The following is a 17,114-nucleotide window of genomic DNA, read 5'->3' on the forward strand; positions in this document are numbered from 1 at the left end:
CGGTTTAGGAGGCATGGGGGTGTTGGGTTGACGGTTGGACTTGATGATCCTAGAGGTCTTGTTCAACCTTAATGATTCTATGATTCTATGAAAATACAGCTTATTAAGACTCTCTTTTGGTTTTGTAATGCAAATATTACTTTGATATCAAAAATTTATACCTGCTTTTGAAAAGGAATGGGAATTAACCAACTTTAAAATCTAATTACTTACATTAGATCAGATGATAGTAAAATCATCTTTATTTTACTTATTTCGCAACACAAGGAGTGTTTCATACAAAAGAAAAAAATCAGAACATCAGCAAAAGAAATCATACAAACATAGAATGGTTTGGGTTGGAAGGGACGTTTAAAGATCATCTAGTTCAACACCCCTGCCATGGGCAGGGACATCTCTCACTGGATCAGATGCTCAAAGCCCCGTCCAACCTGACCTTGAACGCTTCCAGTGATGGGGCATCCACAGCTTTTCTGGGCAACCTGTTTCAGTGTCCCACCACCATCATGATAAATATTTTTTTTCCTTATGTCCAATCAAAATCTACCCTCTTGTAAAATAAAGAATTCTCTCTCCATCTTTCTTACAAGCCCCCTTTTTGTATTCTTCAGGCTTCTCCCAGCTGAACAACCCCAATTAATCACAAAAGATGTTACAAACCTCCAACCAATTACAAAAAAGTTACAGAACTTACCGCTTCTCCTGTAGCAACTGGCAACCATCAGCTGCCACTTCACTTGTGTCGGTCTGCATATAAATAAAATGAAATTATGCACACTGCCAAACAATCGATAAGCAAAATAATCTGCATAGCATTGATAAAGACCTACTGTTAAACTACTTTTAAAAATTTTCACCTACCATATTGCCTTCCTAGGAAGAATTTAGCCTGTTCAGTTCACACACAGTTTACCCCTGCGTCACGCTCCTGTGTTCAGGCCTCGATGTCACTCATTTGTAGTCCTAATATTACAGTCTTTCTCCTGCTCATGATCGTGTGCACCAGACACAATTAGCAAAACTGACACTGATCTTCATCTGAGGTACAGAACCTCGCAACTGGAAAGAAGAAAATGCTAAACTGTATTCTAAGGAAGTCCCACCAGTATGGTCCCAAGCAAGCCCAAAGGATCTCTGCCAGGAAGCACACTCCCCACTTACAGCTTCAAACTCTGGCTTCTCCTCTGTGTCATCACCTTGATGCCCTAGCTGCTACCTGTCCTCTTTTTAGCACATAATGGTCATAGATAAGGTCAGAGAAAATATTTTATATGTTTGGGCATGTACAACAAAACTCTTAGACTCTTTCCTCCTTTCTTATCAAGATTACATAAAAACGAGGAAATTTTCATGTCACCAGCATAAGGATGCTCTAAGCCAATGCACTTTTCACATGGCTTAAAATTCAACAGTAGCATATCCCAAAGGCACTGTGTGCTCATATTTTCAGAACAGTTTTGTACTCATTCTCCTCAGCTTTTCCCTCCAGTCACAGCACAGGCCATTTTTAACTCCAAATAATCTGTTTGCCTGGTAGTTGCCAAACAGGCTTATGAAAGACAGCTGCTTCACCTTTTTTAGTTTCAGCTGAATGTGTCTCCTGCAAACAATAAAGGCAGCCAAGCAGACACCATAATAAAGTTTGTTTCATAGTTCAGTATGAAAATTCTAGAGAGAATAAATTGTCAGCAGTCAGCATTAGCTGCACAACTCCTTTTATTAATGATAGATTTGTGCATGCTAGTAAAATGTAAAATAATGAAAAACTGTTTCTTAATTTAATGCCTAATGTTATCTTAGAACGCAACTTAAAATGTAATTATTGTAACTACAACACTGAACAATGGTAAACTAAAAAATGCCGGTCACAGTTAAAATAAAATTATAATATTAAAATGTAACTTTATTTACAATCTGTAGCAATTTATAACCCATATTCATATTTGTCAGTTAGCCTACCTAGACTCTATTTTTAATACCAAACAAACACCAACACATCTATGTTCTATTATCTACTAAGAATCTCATCCCACAGAAATAATTTCTTTGTATTACAGATATACGAAATTCTTCATTATTATTTGTAATTGTAATCTGGCAATTATTCGTAAGTACTTCACAGTCCACATACTTCATGTTTCATGCACAGACTGAGTGCAACATAAAGCATAAAATACCTAGATTTTTGCCAAAACAATATTCTGAAATAATTCTTTTTAGTTTCAGCTGTTTCTTTCTAAAGTTTCTAAGAAGGCTGTCAATGCCAGCATATGCTATCTCATAGCTTGACTAAAATACAATTTTTAAGGTGGTCAGTATTTATACTGAAAAGAATACCAGCAAACCCATGACCTGTGATTTCTGTGAACTGTCTTCTGTGCATTTTCACCTAATCTACGTCTATATTTCTTTATACCACAATTTGGGTGAAGTCTATATTTTTCTATTTTGTTTCAATTTTTAATCCTTATTTAGACCTCAGATTTTCTATTCTATATTAATGTCTACTCCAACTCAAGCCCATTCAAAACCAGAATTAGTATTTTTTACTGAACTTCTAACAACTTATTCACAGTATAATCTCTCCTTGAATAATATTGTACAAATTTTTGTTCATATGCTGACTTGTTCATGTATATCATTCAGATTCACAGAACAAAATAATGTCAAATTTTAGATCTTCACAAGAAAAGCAATAATGGAGTTTTGCTTAGCCTGATGTTTTACAGGTTTCCCAAAACACAAAATAGGAGGAATTCACACTTGTTGGAGTGAATTTTAGTTGAATGAATTTTAGTTTGTATATTAACACAAAATTCTTCATGAACATATTTGTTTCCACATAAAAAGACCAATGCATGCCATATCTGAATTCTGTTTGAACTCTGCATAGATTTAAATTTGAACAAATTCTTTTTTATTAACTATTTTTCTGGTAAGCTCCCTTTCTGATCTAAATTAAAATCTATGGCTATATACTTTCTTAAGTGCATCATATTCTGCTAAAGGCCAACTTCAGCAATTCAGTTGCTGAACTAAATATATTTCAAATATCTCTATCAGGATCAATTTGATCCGTCAACTTATTTTCAGTGACCATTTGTAATTCTACACTGCACATTTTTGCTTACTTGTATACCTTATTTATAACAGCATTTTTATGGAAGTTATGTGAAAAGTGGAAATGCAGCAAGAACTGCTAAAAGATGCATTTATCTAAACTATCAAATCCACACTGCATGAAAAAATAATAGAAAGGAAATATTTCACATAAAGCCATAGGGAAGGTGGTCTTGGTGGCTTAGGAGAGCTGTTCCCCACTTCATAACTGTGTTTAATGGCAGAGGATAGAGAAAAGATATTCTAATACCTAATACTATCTTGGGTCCAATGGAGGATCTTACTTAACATTAATATTGCACAGTAAGAGCAAAAACACACTGTAAACAAACAGAAAGTTGAGAAAATTAAATAATATCCCAAATATTCTTAACTCTGGTATTTGCTTATAGTATTAAAGTTATCCAACTAATTTATGTCTAGGTGTACTTATGGGTGTCTAATCACAAAATATTTGAGTAGGCATAAAATAAAAATTACTTACAGGATAAGTGCTGCTCTTTCAAAGTACTCAATGGCTTTTTCACAAAACTGAGTGTCAATGTAATAGGCTCCAAGCCATTCAATGACCTCAATGTTTGAAGGGAAATACCGGTATGACTGACAAAATAGGAACGGTGAAAGAAACACAATTTTAGTGATAAACAACATCTGTATGTTACTTCTGGAATATCTTACTCAAGTGTTTAATTCTCCAGATGCCAAAAGTGTGTAATATATGAATGGAAGTAGTGTACTATATTAAGTAATCCTAAAAAAAAAAAAAAAAAGCAGGCCAAGTTTTCTAATTACAGAATAGTTTTTAGAAGGTACCTGGATGAGTCTGTCACATTTTCCATCTAGCCTTATTCAAAATATTATTTTAAATAGCTTGCAACAGCAAAAATGTTTACTTAGATCACGTCTACATGTGAATACGCTACTTAAAATGTTAAAACAACGCTAACTAATACATGTACAATTCCACACTCCAATCAGCTTGCTGGAAAACTCACCTAAAAGCATTCTTTTCTATGAAATATGTATGTACATAAATAACATTTTTGGCTTTTTAGGAATTGCCACTGAAATAGGCAGCAAAATTATCAACTCCACTAGTATTCAGATAGCAACACAGCCTTCAGTCATCCTCGCTTTACACAGATAAAAAACCTCTCAGATTGCAGCAAAGCAACTTCCTGTCTAATTCCTGTTTCTAAAACAGAAGACTCTCTCTGAACTACAGACAGTACTATAGCTGGTTTGAAATGAGAGAGTATATATATTTTAATAGTACAGCTATACATTATGTAAACTTACATAAACACAAACATATATATCTCCATATGCATTCTACAGATATAGCTTCCAATCAACGCAGTCATGTTACATGCCTTTAAAATTACGTTTATTATACTTATTTCATCTCAGACTATATTTTAAATTAAAATTAAGGGTCAATGTAAACAATGACCATATGAAAAATTAAAGTCTGAGGTCAAATACCATGGGGAAACACAGGCTATGTGTTTCCTTAGGATCTGACTACAAAAATCAGACTTTTGTCAACTCTTTCCCCCAAAATCTCTTTTTTTATGGCATTTTTAGAAGTTTAAATGAATCAGTTAATTTGATATAGGAATCTATGACAAAATTTTCTTTAATTATGACAAAGTGCACTGTAAAAGCAATAAAGAGCATGTACCTCATAGTAATAATGAAAGGCTTGGGATTTATCACCTTCATTATCATATAATTTCCCTAACTTTGAAAGTACATGTGGATCAGTTGGTACTACACTGATCAACTGCAGGAGCCACTCTATGGCTTGATTGGGATCTTCCATGATTTCATATCTGAGTTTCCTTCAGTTAAGGACTGATGCCGATGGTATTTTGATTTCCTCAGAATTCCTGCTACTTTACAGAACATGATCCATACGCTGGACAGATAACACCAGTCTCTGTAGTGTGGAGCTACATTCAAATTTTTTAGACATTGTTTTGATACTTTCATTTGTATCAGAAAGTATTTTTGTTACACTGAAGACAGACAAATATTCTGAGGCTTTGGCTGCTTTCACCTAAAAACCACTTTGGGCCCAACAGAATTTCAGGCTTGGTTCTCCTCTCTCTCTGTAACTTTACTGTGACTTCCTCATTCATAAGAATGAAGTGTGAGAACCAGGCAATATATTTGTAGCCTTTACAACTTGGTTAGTTTTTCATAATACATCATTTTGTCCTAAAATAAGTGATTAGGTAAAACTGCTGTCCTCAAGAATGGACGTTTGCCTGCAGTGAGATTTTCACTGCATGTCTAAGCAGTACAGGACAGACAGTGTACTATTCTGGTCCAGAGAACAGAGGCAGCTTTAGCTGTAATTAGGCCTGCATTGTGCTCTCCTGAGTGGCACAATGGCTCAGACCTCTGCAGTAATGTGAGCTGGAACTACGGCCCAGCATGTTTTTTCAGTTTCTGCTGCACCCTAACCTTCATGAAAAAAAGCTTGTGAGTATTGGTGGAAAGCAGTTTTACATAGCAGTGGAGCAGAGAAATTCTCCGCCAGACGGGAACTGGGAGTTGTAAGGCCATTTATACTGTTGTAAAGGGGCTATGCAAGGAATAGTGATCACAGCCCTTCTGTATTTTTAGAGGTTACTTATTTTACTGACTAAAATATGTTTTTATTACCTTCACTAGTCTTAAAAGTGCAGTACAGCAACTGGAATCTGTTCTGCCTTGGGGAGGATTTTATTACAGTTTGCACATCCTCAGAAGCATTGTTGAAGTGTAGAATATCACTGGTGATGTGCAAAGCCAACCCCTCCCCTCCTCAGCTTTTCAATCTGTTGAGCTTTTGCACTGCTGGGAGACAATTATTTTCTTACACATATGCTAACTAATCCAAAAACAGCTTACAGAACAGAACTTCACTTTCATTAACTATATTATTTTTTCTTAAAGGTTTTACTCAATTGTGCTTACAACTGCCACATTATTTTCATAATAACATCAGCAGCATTTTAAATATTCCAGGACACTTTAATACTGAGTGTAAATGTATTCCCTGCAATGTGAACAGTCTTAATGTATTTCTTCACTTGCTTCACTGGAAATGACCACGAAGGTTGTAAGTTCTGTTCTCGTTTTCACAAACGTAGGAGAATGAATCTATGCATGATCATCCTAATCATAATGGACACTACAGTAAATTTCTAAGTTGTCATGTCATGATTGAAACATATTTCAGATTAAATAAATTTACTAAAGCCACCACCACTGATCATAATCCAGAAAAAGATACATGCTTGCTATCTGATGAAGGACTTGGGCACTATTTCGAAGGATTGCATGGAGTTTCAGAAAACAATCCAAAGCTTCATCTATCCTGTTTAACTTCTTGTATGCTAAACCTGGAAAACAAAAGTTACAATATTAATGCAATGACAAAAAGATGACTTCAGCATATTAACTGATAGAATAACCAAGAAAAATTAAATACAAACACAGCGCTCAGAGGCAGTGTAACTGCTGTGGCATTGATGGACCCTATTCCTGAAAGCCATGCTTGTAATTCTTAGCAGCTAGTATGACTTACAAAACTGATAAACCCAAGTAACACTAACCTAATCAAAGACCAAGAACATATGTAATCTCACTTTCTGAACATGATAAATGAGGGAAAAGGGAGGGCTTTTAGAGGGATATGACTCTGATGGTTTAATAATGCTAAAACTTGTGTATTTTTAGTAGACAGTAGAAATATTTATCTTCAAAGTGACTTAATCATCTGCAATTACTAGCTGATGTTGTTAACACCGGTATTTTTTTGCAGAACAGATAGGAAGTACAAATTAATACCTTGCTATAAAATAAAACACTGACTAAAGTACTAATAATTGGTATATATTTCTATACAAGAAAATTTTGAAAGCCAGATTCTCAGAAACATTAGCGTTACCTTTAGACAAAAGCTAAATCACAAAAGCACCTTTGGCTTACCAAGATTATAAAGCGCTTCAGTGCATGAGGAATCATTCCTGAGAGCTTCCTTATAAAACTCAGCTGCTTTTTCATAGTCTCCGTTTGCAAAAACAGTATTTCCTTTGTTAGTTAGGGCTGCAGGATTGTACCTATCGGAATTTACAGCTAAGTCTGCATAGTTAGTTGCTTGTGCCAATTCATTCTCCTACATGAACAAAACAAACATTGTATTACTCATTTGTCAGTTAATTTTTTTGCAGCTGTGGCTTCATACAGTTGATATAGTGGAATTTCAAAAGCCTGAGGATGAAAAAACTAATACATTCTTCAGTCCTAAAATACTCCTCATGTATTTGCATAAGGCAGATCATCTCTTTCAAGTTTCAGAGAACTTGACGCTTGAGACGTGTGTTGCCATTCTGTCCCATTCAGTCTGGAAGTTTTCTTTGTTGCCACAAAGCAGTATTATTTTTTTTTGAAGAAAAAAAAAATCCCCATACCCTACAAACTTCATGCACAAACACACTTGCCTAAGCTACATTCTTCACATGTTCCTGAAGTTCAGCCAGGGTCTTCAGGACCTGAGTTTTAAATGCAGCTGCTGAGCTTCTACACAAATCCCACTGCAGACATGGGCTCAATCTCACTTCCTCCCAGCAACAGGACACAGAAGACATGCTCCAAACTTCAACTACAGACAAGAATGGGTGTTCCAGAACAATGCCTCTAACATGCAGTTTCTTGTTGTTTACAGAGATTATTTAGACAGACACAAAAATTGCTACAGAGGTACAAAAGTCGCTATATAAACTGCAGTTCTTAACTGGTTTTGTTGAAGCAAACACTTACCAAATAATAAAGGAATGAAAGGTTTGTTGCAGCTGCACTCTTTACTCTGCTATCCTTTTTTTCAAACATTTTTAAAGTCTCCAGTGCCTACAAGTAAGGTGGAAACAACTTACTTCCCAGTGAAGCAAACTTACATCATAATTCTTTCATTGATAAACTTCACAGTAACAGCTAAAATTACTGACCCATATACTCACATGCATGATAATTACTAGAGCTTGTAGCACACACTTGTAAGCACATATGCACAGAAGTGTATCTATATTATATACAATATTAATCTTGGTCACAAAACATCAAAAGCATTGGCTATTTATTACTTCTTCGAAGTCTAGATAAGATATGGCTACCTTGAAGTACACAGGTATCTGGTAATTCTACACATATAAACCACAAGTTTATATTACTTGCTTTCACCTAATCAACTAATTAAAATTCTCATACTTATTTTTCCAGTTAAGTGAACACAAAAAGGATTTACATTAAAACACTTATTAAAAAGCTAAAAAAAGTACACAATATATTAAAAAAATATGCAACAGTAGTATTGGATTTCAACTTGCAGTTGTTTTGTGTAATAAGACGCCGCCGCCTGTCTAAGTTTAAGAAGTACTCAAACATTAAACTGAGGCCAGAAGATTTTTTTTTAATCTTTTACATAAAAAGTAAGTTTCATAAACTTCAAAATAAAGAAGTTTATGGACAAAAAGTAAACAAGTTTATAGCTAATAAACTATCCAAGAAACTTTGAACTACAAAACCAGGGTTTTTTTTTTTTTCCATTGACTATGTGGTAACATTTGTAACTGCAGACCAAATTATTAAGAAAATCTGGCTTTTTTACACTAAATATTTATATTAACTACACAAACTGTTAGAATATCACAGCAAGCTCAGTTCTGTCATCTGTTAAAACACAGATGTGGCAACCTCAGTTCAGCCATCTACATTAGCAATTCAGAAGTTTCCTCCTTCCTTTAAATGAAATCTATAAGCTGCTGTTTACATATCAAAGTGAATGTATGATACTGTATGTGGAATGCCAAAACAAACATAAAGGAAACAAGTTTTAAGTGACTGTCATACAGACTGTTTTTACAGTTACTTTACACAAAAAACATGACTGTACTAATGACACATAAATGACAAAATATATACAGCTAAATGTAGTTCATTGATCTAGACAACTACATTCCACCCAAGAACTATGAACTACTAAAGATCATAATATTCTCCTAACAATAGAAAATTCTCTAAAAAAAATACACTAACTTAAATCAGGAAAAGCATTTGAAAAGTTAGGACTTAGATTTTATGGTCTCTCAAATGGAAGACTTCAACTATGATGATGTTAAACTTTTATATAAATTTGTGACTCTCTCCAAAAAGGGGTTGGTCCCAAATATTTATGGATGTAGCACTACTATATCTGAGGTACTTTACTCTTAAGCAAAGACTTGCTGCTTCGAGTAAAAGCTGTGCATTTCTTACAATGGAATTCATTTTTTGTGAACTTAGAGCTATACAATTCTAAGTCACTCTCTGAAAAGCCATTTCCCATCGTAGCTAAATTACCTTTGATTTTACTGCTAAATGGTACCTTTGACAATAAAAATTAGAGTGGAAGTAATCTCTTTTTCACGGCTAATGGAAAGTTCATATAACTCTGCACTCTATTAACTTACTGGTAAATTACGTTGCAGGTCTCGAACCATTTCAACAATTATGAGCCCTAGGATGAAAATCCATAGCAATACTCCTTTTGTCCTTGCAAAGTAGAAATGCTGTCACGGTATCATCAGCTAAATTTATGTATTTCTAAATAAGTTCTAACTTTTAAATCCCAACAATAACTATCACTCAGATTCTACAGTCAAAACGTGGATATTCCAAATTATTCTTTCCGATGTACCTAAATTTCCGGTGTACCTAAATTATTTGCTTCCACAAGTTAAACTTCAAAGCAGCCTGCCTGACCCAAGCAAGGTCTGCCACAACGTTAAGGAGTTGCATGGTTAACCTGCAGAATTTTGTTTATAAATTAAATTTCAGAGTTTTCTTTGAAATTAATAAAACATTCTAAGTATCTAATACAAAAAAACCCTAAGAACATACAATCTAGACATATTATGGTAATTTCCACTGGACTTCTTTTTTGCTAGGACTGTTATAAAATAACATATTCGTTATGATGAGGACATACTTAAGCCCATTATAGTTACAGCAGAAATCTATTTCAGTTCTTTTTTGAAACCCAATAAAACTTTCAGCCTTGAAACTGAATATTTCAAAAAGTTTCCATTCTTGTTCTTCAGCCAAAGGTGTGTTGAGCAGGTGGTGAGTTTGTAAGTATATGAACAACAGACAGACAGGATGAATATAAGTGGCAGCTGCAGTTTTATTAGAATAAAAAAATAGACTCTCTGCAATCACCATTCTGCAGTCCCACTCCACTATTAAGTCACTCCCGTGCAGGTTAGAAGTCTTCTACCACATCATCAAAATTAAAAGAGCCTTTTCTCCACTTACTCCTAACTTCCAACACCCTCCCTCTCCCTCCATCAGAACACTACACAGAAACTTCACCAACAATCTCTGTATCTCATTTTACCTCTGAGAATTGGTTTTTTTAAAAAAACCTATACTGGATACTAACTAGAAATCACAAAAAATTACCATCAAAATAGTAAATTCTTGAGATCATATGACTGTTTACCTACCTGTAACACACTCACCCTCCAAAAGCTATCATCAATAAAGCTACTAGATTTGCCCAAGATTTTCCAAACTTTCAAACTGCTTCCTAATCTCAGAAAAGCTACCAGTCAGACATGCAGTATAATAAAGGATAACTCTCTTGCTGTATCTACAGGGAAAGAGAAGAGGACAGGACAGACAGGAAGAGCAAGAGCTGCTCAGGAAACCAGAAGAGCTTAAAAATGAGAAGGAAGAGTGGGCTAGAGTTAAGCATGTGGCCCTGTGCACATCCCTCCAAGCTATGGTAAGGTGAAGGACCTTGGAAGATGACAGAGGTACTCAGCTTCAGCTGTAATTTTGCTGTATATGATCTCTCATACTTCTTGCCACTCATGCAATCCCGGGGGCTGCTATATTCCTTCTTATTTATTCAGCATTCCTATCACTGAATTTACTGAACAGGGCACGTTAGAAGGAAATTGGGCAAATCCTGTCAGATAAGTAAGTTTCTTATAGTTCAGATGAAACTGTTTTCCAGCTGCTCATATTTCAAACCACGCTTCTTTTCACAGGCAAAGAAGAGGTCATATGACAATTTTGATGAAAACCAGGTATTATAAATTTTCCCACAGCCTAGAAAAATTTGATTAGGAGCAAAAAAATGTATTTGTCTTAAAATAAAACATTTTAAGAAAGCTATACATTCACTTAGATAATACCAAAACCTTAAACAGCTAAGTTGTGATATTAATTTATACACCTACATTTACAATTTATATGTCTAGAAGAAGAAAGCTACAGTTAACAGCCTACTGTACCTATTAGCAAGAGATTGGTGACAATTTTTACCATGAAGGCAGTTCAGCATAAAATTCATTGTAAGAAATTTGTATAACTAGTGACTGGAGAGCCAGTTACAGAGAGAGATCTTACCTACATAAACACACATAAGTCATTTCAACATAGCCAACAGTTACTTCACATGTATATTTAAAAATACTACAAAACAATGAAAAGGGAACATGGAATAATATGCATGACAAAAACTGTAAAATCACAAAGATTTTGGTAGATCCATCTTCTGAACTCCTGCCAGTTAATGAATTTTGAGCAATGATCTGTACTTTTACTTGGAAGTACTGATACTGTATTTTTCCTATGACCTTCTTTATTTGCTAATATACATTGTGGCTTAAACTGCTATAATATCTTTTCAGTAATGGTGATTCATCCTAGCCCTCTGTGCCCTCCAGGGGTGTAATCTTTTTTTATAAAGAGGTGCAGAACTGTGCAAGCCCCTGAGCAGATGCTTAGTTTAATTCCAGTTTGTATTTCAATGGAAGGATAGGAGGGCTCGCTAAAGTTCAAGGTCAGATTACATTAGGGAATGCTGTGGTACATAGAGAACAGTGAGAATACCTTCGCATAAATAATAAAGATACATATGAAGTACATCTGCATGTTTTGGTACTATAGTCAACGTAAGAGAGAAAGATTCACCTCATACTAATGAAAACACCTCCACGTTGATTAGCACCATGGTTTCTAGGCTCTATTGACTGTACTGATTACAGTTCCATTAACTGTAATGGCAGCTTGGACACCCAGTGAAGACAACTAAATTTAGGTGTCTTAATTTTGACATGAACTGCATTCACTGTAACTTCTGTGGCAGAAATTTCATTTACATAAAAGTAATCTCTTGTCAGTGTTTTTATAGAATTATTTTACTGACCAGCAGCAACATAATTATGTTTCCATAAACCATTCTTTCCCTTACTGAAAAATATGCTGTGGCTAAGAAAGATATCTTTGCCAATACAGTATTAAGAAGTAGTAATGTGAAAAATTACTCTACCTGGTTAAATTCCTGCTGCCTCAAGTAAGTAGTGGCTTTATTTATTTCCAGGTCATTGGCTAACTCTACATAGTGGGAAGCTTTTACTACTTCAACACACCTGCAAGAGAAAGAAAGGCACAAATATAAACAAAATGCATCTGTGCAAATGCCACTTTAAGTTATAGACTTTTGCAGCTTTCCAAAGTGAGTTTTTCTTAGCTGTTCTTCCTTTACTGGGGCAAAGAGCACTTTGATTAAAAAAATTTGAAAAAAAAAAACCATTTTATTCCCATAACCAAGCTCAGTAACACTGTCTCAGCTCTCATTTTTTTTGTCAGCTGCCTGATTATCACATTATTTTCCATCACTGAGTGATATCTGACATAAGATATTGACTAAGATCACTTTCCAAACTATTTTCTTTGGATACATTTTATCAGTTGATTTTTCAAGCCTGATCTCCTGTCACATATACTACCAAACCCATAAACCAGCATTACAAACAAAGCCAGAAACTGCAGATTGTGTCCCTGAGCTACATAATAATAAAGTCATCATAATAAACCTCCTCTTGATTGTCCCCAGTTACTTTTGGCTTAGGGTCTTCTGCAAAATGAGGGCAGAACAGAACACAGCAGACAGTTCAGATGTTCATTCACAGATGCCATCTTCCAGGGTTTCATGTGATGTACTTTAAAATTGCCTAATCCTTTGAAGACCTTTATTTATTGCATACATATACTGTTCTCTCAAACCGTTCAGAATTAAGCACATTAAACAAACAAGTTTGTGGGATACTTCTTTACTCCCCTTCACTTTTTCATTTTTTAAGTGGTGGAAAGACTTTTTCTTTTCTTCTAACAGTTGGATAATTTACCAACAAAAGTTTAATTTACAAACTGCTGCTATAATTGGGTTGGCACATGGACAGTCTCTATTCAAAGTATCCAAATGCCGTTGCAGGTTGGAGGAAGAATTATATTGAAAAAATAGCAATTTCTGCAAAGACATCTGTAATAAAAGAAAGGACAAAAACCAGTTTTCAAATGCTTCCATTAACATCTTTTAACCATAAAATGCAATGAGCTCTAACTACTCAACTGTTCCTTATGGAATATGGCAAAATAATCCCAAGATTATGTCACATTTTAAGAAAGAAGTTACAAAGTCTGAAGATTATTTGTCCCCACTTTATTTCTGTAAATAAAACTGATCTAATTAAAAGCACATTTAATACTCAAAGGACTCATAACAAAGTGCAGTATTTGGAAAACCAAGCTCAAACTGCTGGTTAGACTTCTTCACTGGGCTTGAATACCTCAGCCTAGAAGAGCAGAGAGTAAATCTGTCCTGATATGCACAAAACAATCCCACACATCTCACCATAAGTTAGTTAATTAATTAGCCAGAACAGATACGAAAAAGTGGTTTACTTCATGACAAGTATTTTGTGGATCGCATTAATGAAAGTGAATATCTAACAACCTTTTCCAGTCTTCTTGTGCAAAAACACAAGATACAAAGCAAACAAATCTGACTTACTCATGCTAATGAGTTATAAAGCAGCAAGCTAATTTTCATAAGGCATACGTATGACAGAAGTCAGAGTGGCAAAAGTAGGGAAATTATAAGATGATAATGATTATTAAACCGTCACACACCACCTTGTGGACTCCAGCAGATTAAACATGTCTGTGTGAGAGATTACTTCATGTTAGTATAAACAGCTTTATTAGTAAATTATAATTATAGGACTTGCAAACTTGAAAAAAAAATCCTAACTGGTCAAAAAAAACTGGTAGAGGAAAGTTCTCTTTTCCCATCAAACCTCCTTCACTTCCAAAACATTGAACATATCTGTAGTGGCAACATTGCTAACAGATACACAAGATTCATCTGTGTACATGTTATCTTCCAATAAAGTTATTAAAAGTACAAAAAAAAAAATCAAAGTCCTTATAATAGAAAACTAAAAACCAGTTAAAAATTCATTTTGAAAAGTTGTATTAACAATTTTTAAACTGCCCTTTTAGAAAGTGTGTCTATTTTATTTTGATTTAAAAGAGTATTCTGCTGTAGAAAATACCACAGAAAGCAAAAGCTAAGCTGTAAATTGAAAAATAAAGCAGACACAAAAATCAAAATGGTAAACTCTACCAGCAGCCTATCACTGTATACACTTGTACAGAGTTGTTTTGTTTAAGGTACAGTAGATTAAATTTACATTGATAAGCATTAAGTTTATAAATGAAATGCAAATAAACCTTTCTAATAATATTCAGATTCCAGTGTTACATAAAACAGCTCTGTAGAGTCATGAAAACTTCTTAGGCACCCCAAGTCTTCATTATGCTATCTTCAAACTTACAGTGAAGAGAAGCAATCATTGCCTCCTGTATAGCAGTTGTATATTAAGATTTTTAAAAGTTCTTGAATTTTCAAATTCAACTGAACTTTAAGATGTTTTTGTGCTAATACAGAACTGCTCAAAATGTATAATCAGTAGTCGAATTTCAACAAAAATGCAACAAAATTAATTTTTAACACAGAATGGATTCTAACGCTTTCTTTGGTTCTTCTCCAAAAGCAAACTGAAAATAGCCTGGACGTTATATTTGACATTTGCAAAAAACTATGTTTCCCAGGCTATGTTTGTGAATCTGGTTTCATAAGTGGCATGAGAGATTGGCATATAGTTTAGATAAAGAGCAACCCTGCTTGACTCTTACCAGTCATAGCCCACTGCAAAAGATGTCTCAATTACTGGTGCAATGAGTTTAGCAGCTGTCATGATGTATTCCTCTGCCATGGATTTCCTAACAAAACAAAAAAAAAAAGAATAACAAAAACCAACACACAAACATGTCACTATTTCAAAAACAAGTATACAAAAAATAACTTGCTTCTCCCTGCACTCAGGACAATCTTAGAAGTCAATCTAACCAGGCCCCTGCTACTGCCCTGTATCTTGCTAAAGGTCTCCGTTTTTAATGTTTTTGTTTCACTGCACACTGTAGTTTTATTTTTTAAAAGGCCCAATGCTGCAAATTTTAAGCAGTGTAACCTATAGCATTTGGGGTAGATATTCTACTTCAGTGCAGTACACTAAACTGAGTGATCCAACCAGTTCTTCCAAGCACATTCTTTCCTAAGGACTATGAGGAAAAACTTTTATAGGAAGAGATATGGACACATGAGAAGACTGGTAATACTTTCAGGAGCTAAACTGCGTGGCACCACAGTCAAGAAAGAACAGACTCCACCATTACCTCTCACGTTCTATTTGTCTTAAGCTGTCATTTTTAATGGCTTCAATCAGTAGATTTGTATGTGGATCATCCTGGAGGGGGAAAAAAACAACTGCAAATTATGCCAGTATACATACATTTTACAGACAATATGGCTGTAAACATAAATTGATGCAAATTACATAATCTATAACGTCAGTTAGTTACTTTTCACATTTCAAGAAGCTAGCTTCAGTTTAAAGGAGTTTTCTAACCACAAAATCTGACATCTGGCATTAAGACTACTTTAATCCTGTTTTTCTACTCACGTATGTGGTCATAGCTCACATTAACTACACCTATTAACCACCCTAATGTCATGTGTATCAGACTGGGAAGCCTGCAAATCAGCATGAATATTCACATGCTTAAAAATAAAAGCATGCTTCGGTATTTGCTGAACTGCACTGGTATTCAGCAGATGAGGACTTGTGTTACCTTCTCATTCCAGTAACGCACACAATCATCTTGTGGTTTCTATCACACATCTCAGTTCTAAAACAACTAATGCAGGTATGCTGGGTAGACACCCATTCCTCATTTATCAGGGATAGATCACAGATTTATAAAAAATAAAGACCAGAAGGAAACTTTGTGATCTTTTTTCTGACCTCCTCATAACAATACTTGGAACAGCTGTTAAAACTATAGCTTGCCTGTCCTTGGAAAGAACTTCTACAGTCTAAAGCTTTTCTTCCAATGAATGATCTTACATAGCCTTCAACTAATTCAAGTGTTTAATGACACTTACTGTCATATAAGTTCTAATATGTGAAATTTTATATATATATCAATTATCTATAAAAAGCTATGTGAGAAATTATATACATATTTATCAAATAAATATATATGCTTCATATATTAAATTCTATTTGCTTATGCTAGGACAATAGGAAGCAACAGCTACTCTGAAGCTGCAAATAGTTTGAAGACTATATCTTTGATCCTTAGGACTGAAAATGGAAGCTTTGCATTACTGAAATAAAGATTGCTAAGAGAATATAAAGGGCTTGCCTTGATCTTTCTATAGACGACCCTTCTAAGAGGGACCCTAAACCTATTAATTACTTTCTCCTGTTTTTAACATCATAAGCTGCTACAAAGGAAGTCCCGTTTCCAACAAAGTCTAATAAACTAAGTATCTGTAAACTTTACTAAATTTTTTTTCTGTAAAATAACACTACAGTATTACAAGTTTTATTAGCACTTGTGAGATAGCTTGCATAACTCACTCACTGCCTCACTCCCTTCATTTTAGCTTATAAGCTTTTATTAAAATTTTATATTAATAAAGGAGGCAAAGCAGTAAGTGAGCTACGTAAGTCAGACCAGATGAATTTCAACAAAATCATTAT

General features: G+C 34.6%; 1 protein-coding gene across 4 annotated transcripts in view; it reads right to left on the minus strand.

Annotated features, from left to right (window-relative positions):
* Positions 1-17,114, minus strand: part of IFT88 (intraflagellar transport 88) — a 48,947-nt gene that overhangs the window by 18,285 nt on the left and 13,548 nt on the right. For all 4 annotated transcript variants that reach the window (XM_064441180.1, XM_064441179.1, XM_064441178.1 and 1 more), the window contains exons 13-21: positions 15,742-15,812; positions 15,202-15,288; positions 12,491-12,590; positions 7,936-8,022; positions 7,105-7,291; positions 6,407-6,515; positions 4,805-4,955; positions 3,605-3,720; positions 695-747 (exon numbers count right to left, since the gene is read on the minus strand). In XM_064441180.1, the coding sequence (XP_064297250.1) occupies positions 695-747; positions 3,605-3,720; positions 4,805-4,955; positions 6,407-6,515; positions 7,105-7,291; positions 7,936-8,022; positions 12,491-12,590; positions 15,202-15,288; positions 15,742-15,812 (961 nt within the window). The remainder of the gene's footprint in view (positions 1-694; positions 748-3,604; positions 3,721-4,804; positions 4,956-6,406; positions 6,516-7,104; positions 7,292-7,935; positions 8,023-12,490; positions 12,591-15,201; positions 15,289-15,741; positions 15,813-17,114) is intronic.

The sequence above is a fragment of the Phalacrocorax carbo genome, chromosome 1, assembly GCF_963921805.1.
Source record: "Phalacrocorax carbo chromosome 1, bPhaCar2.1, whole genome shotgun sequence".
In the NCBI taxonomy this organism is placed as follows: Eukaryota; Metazoa; Chordata; class Aves; order Suliformes; family Phalacrocoracidae; genus Phalacrocorax; species Phalacrocorax carbo.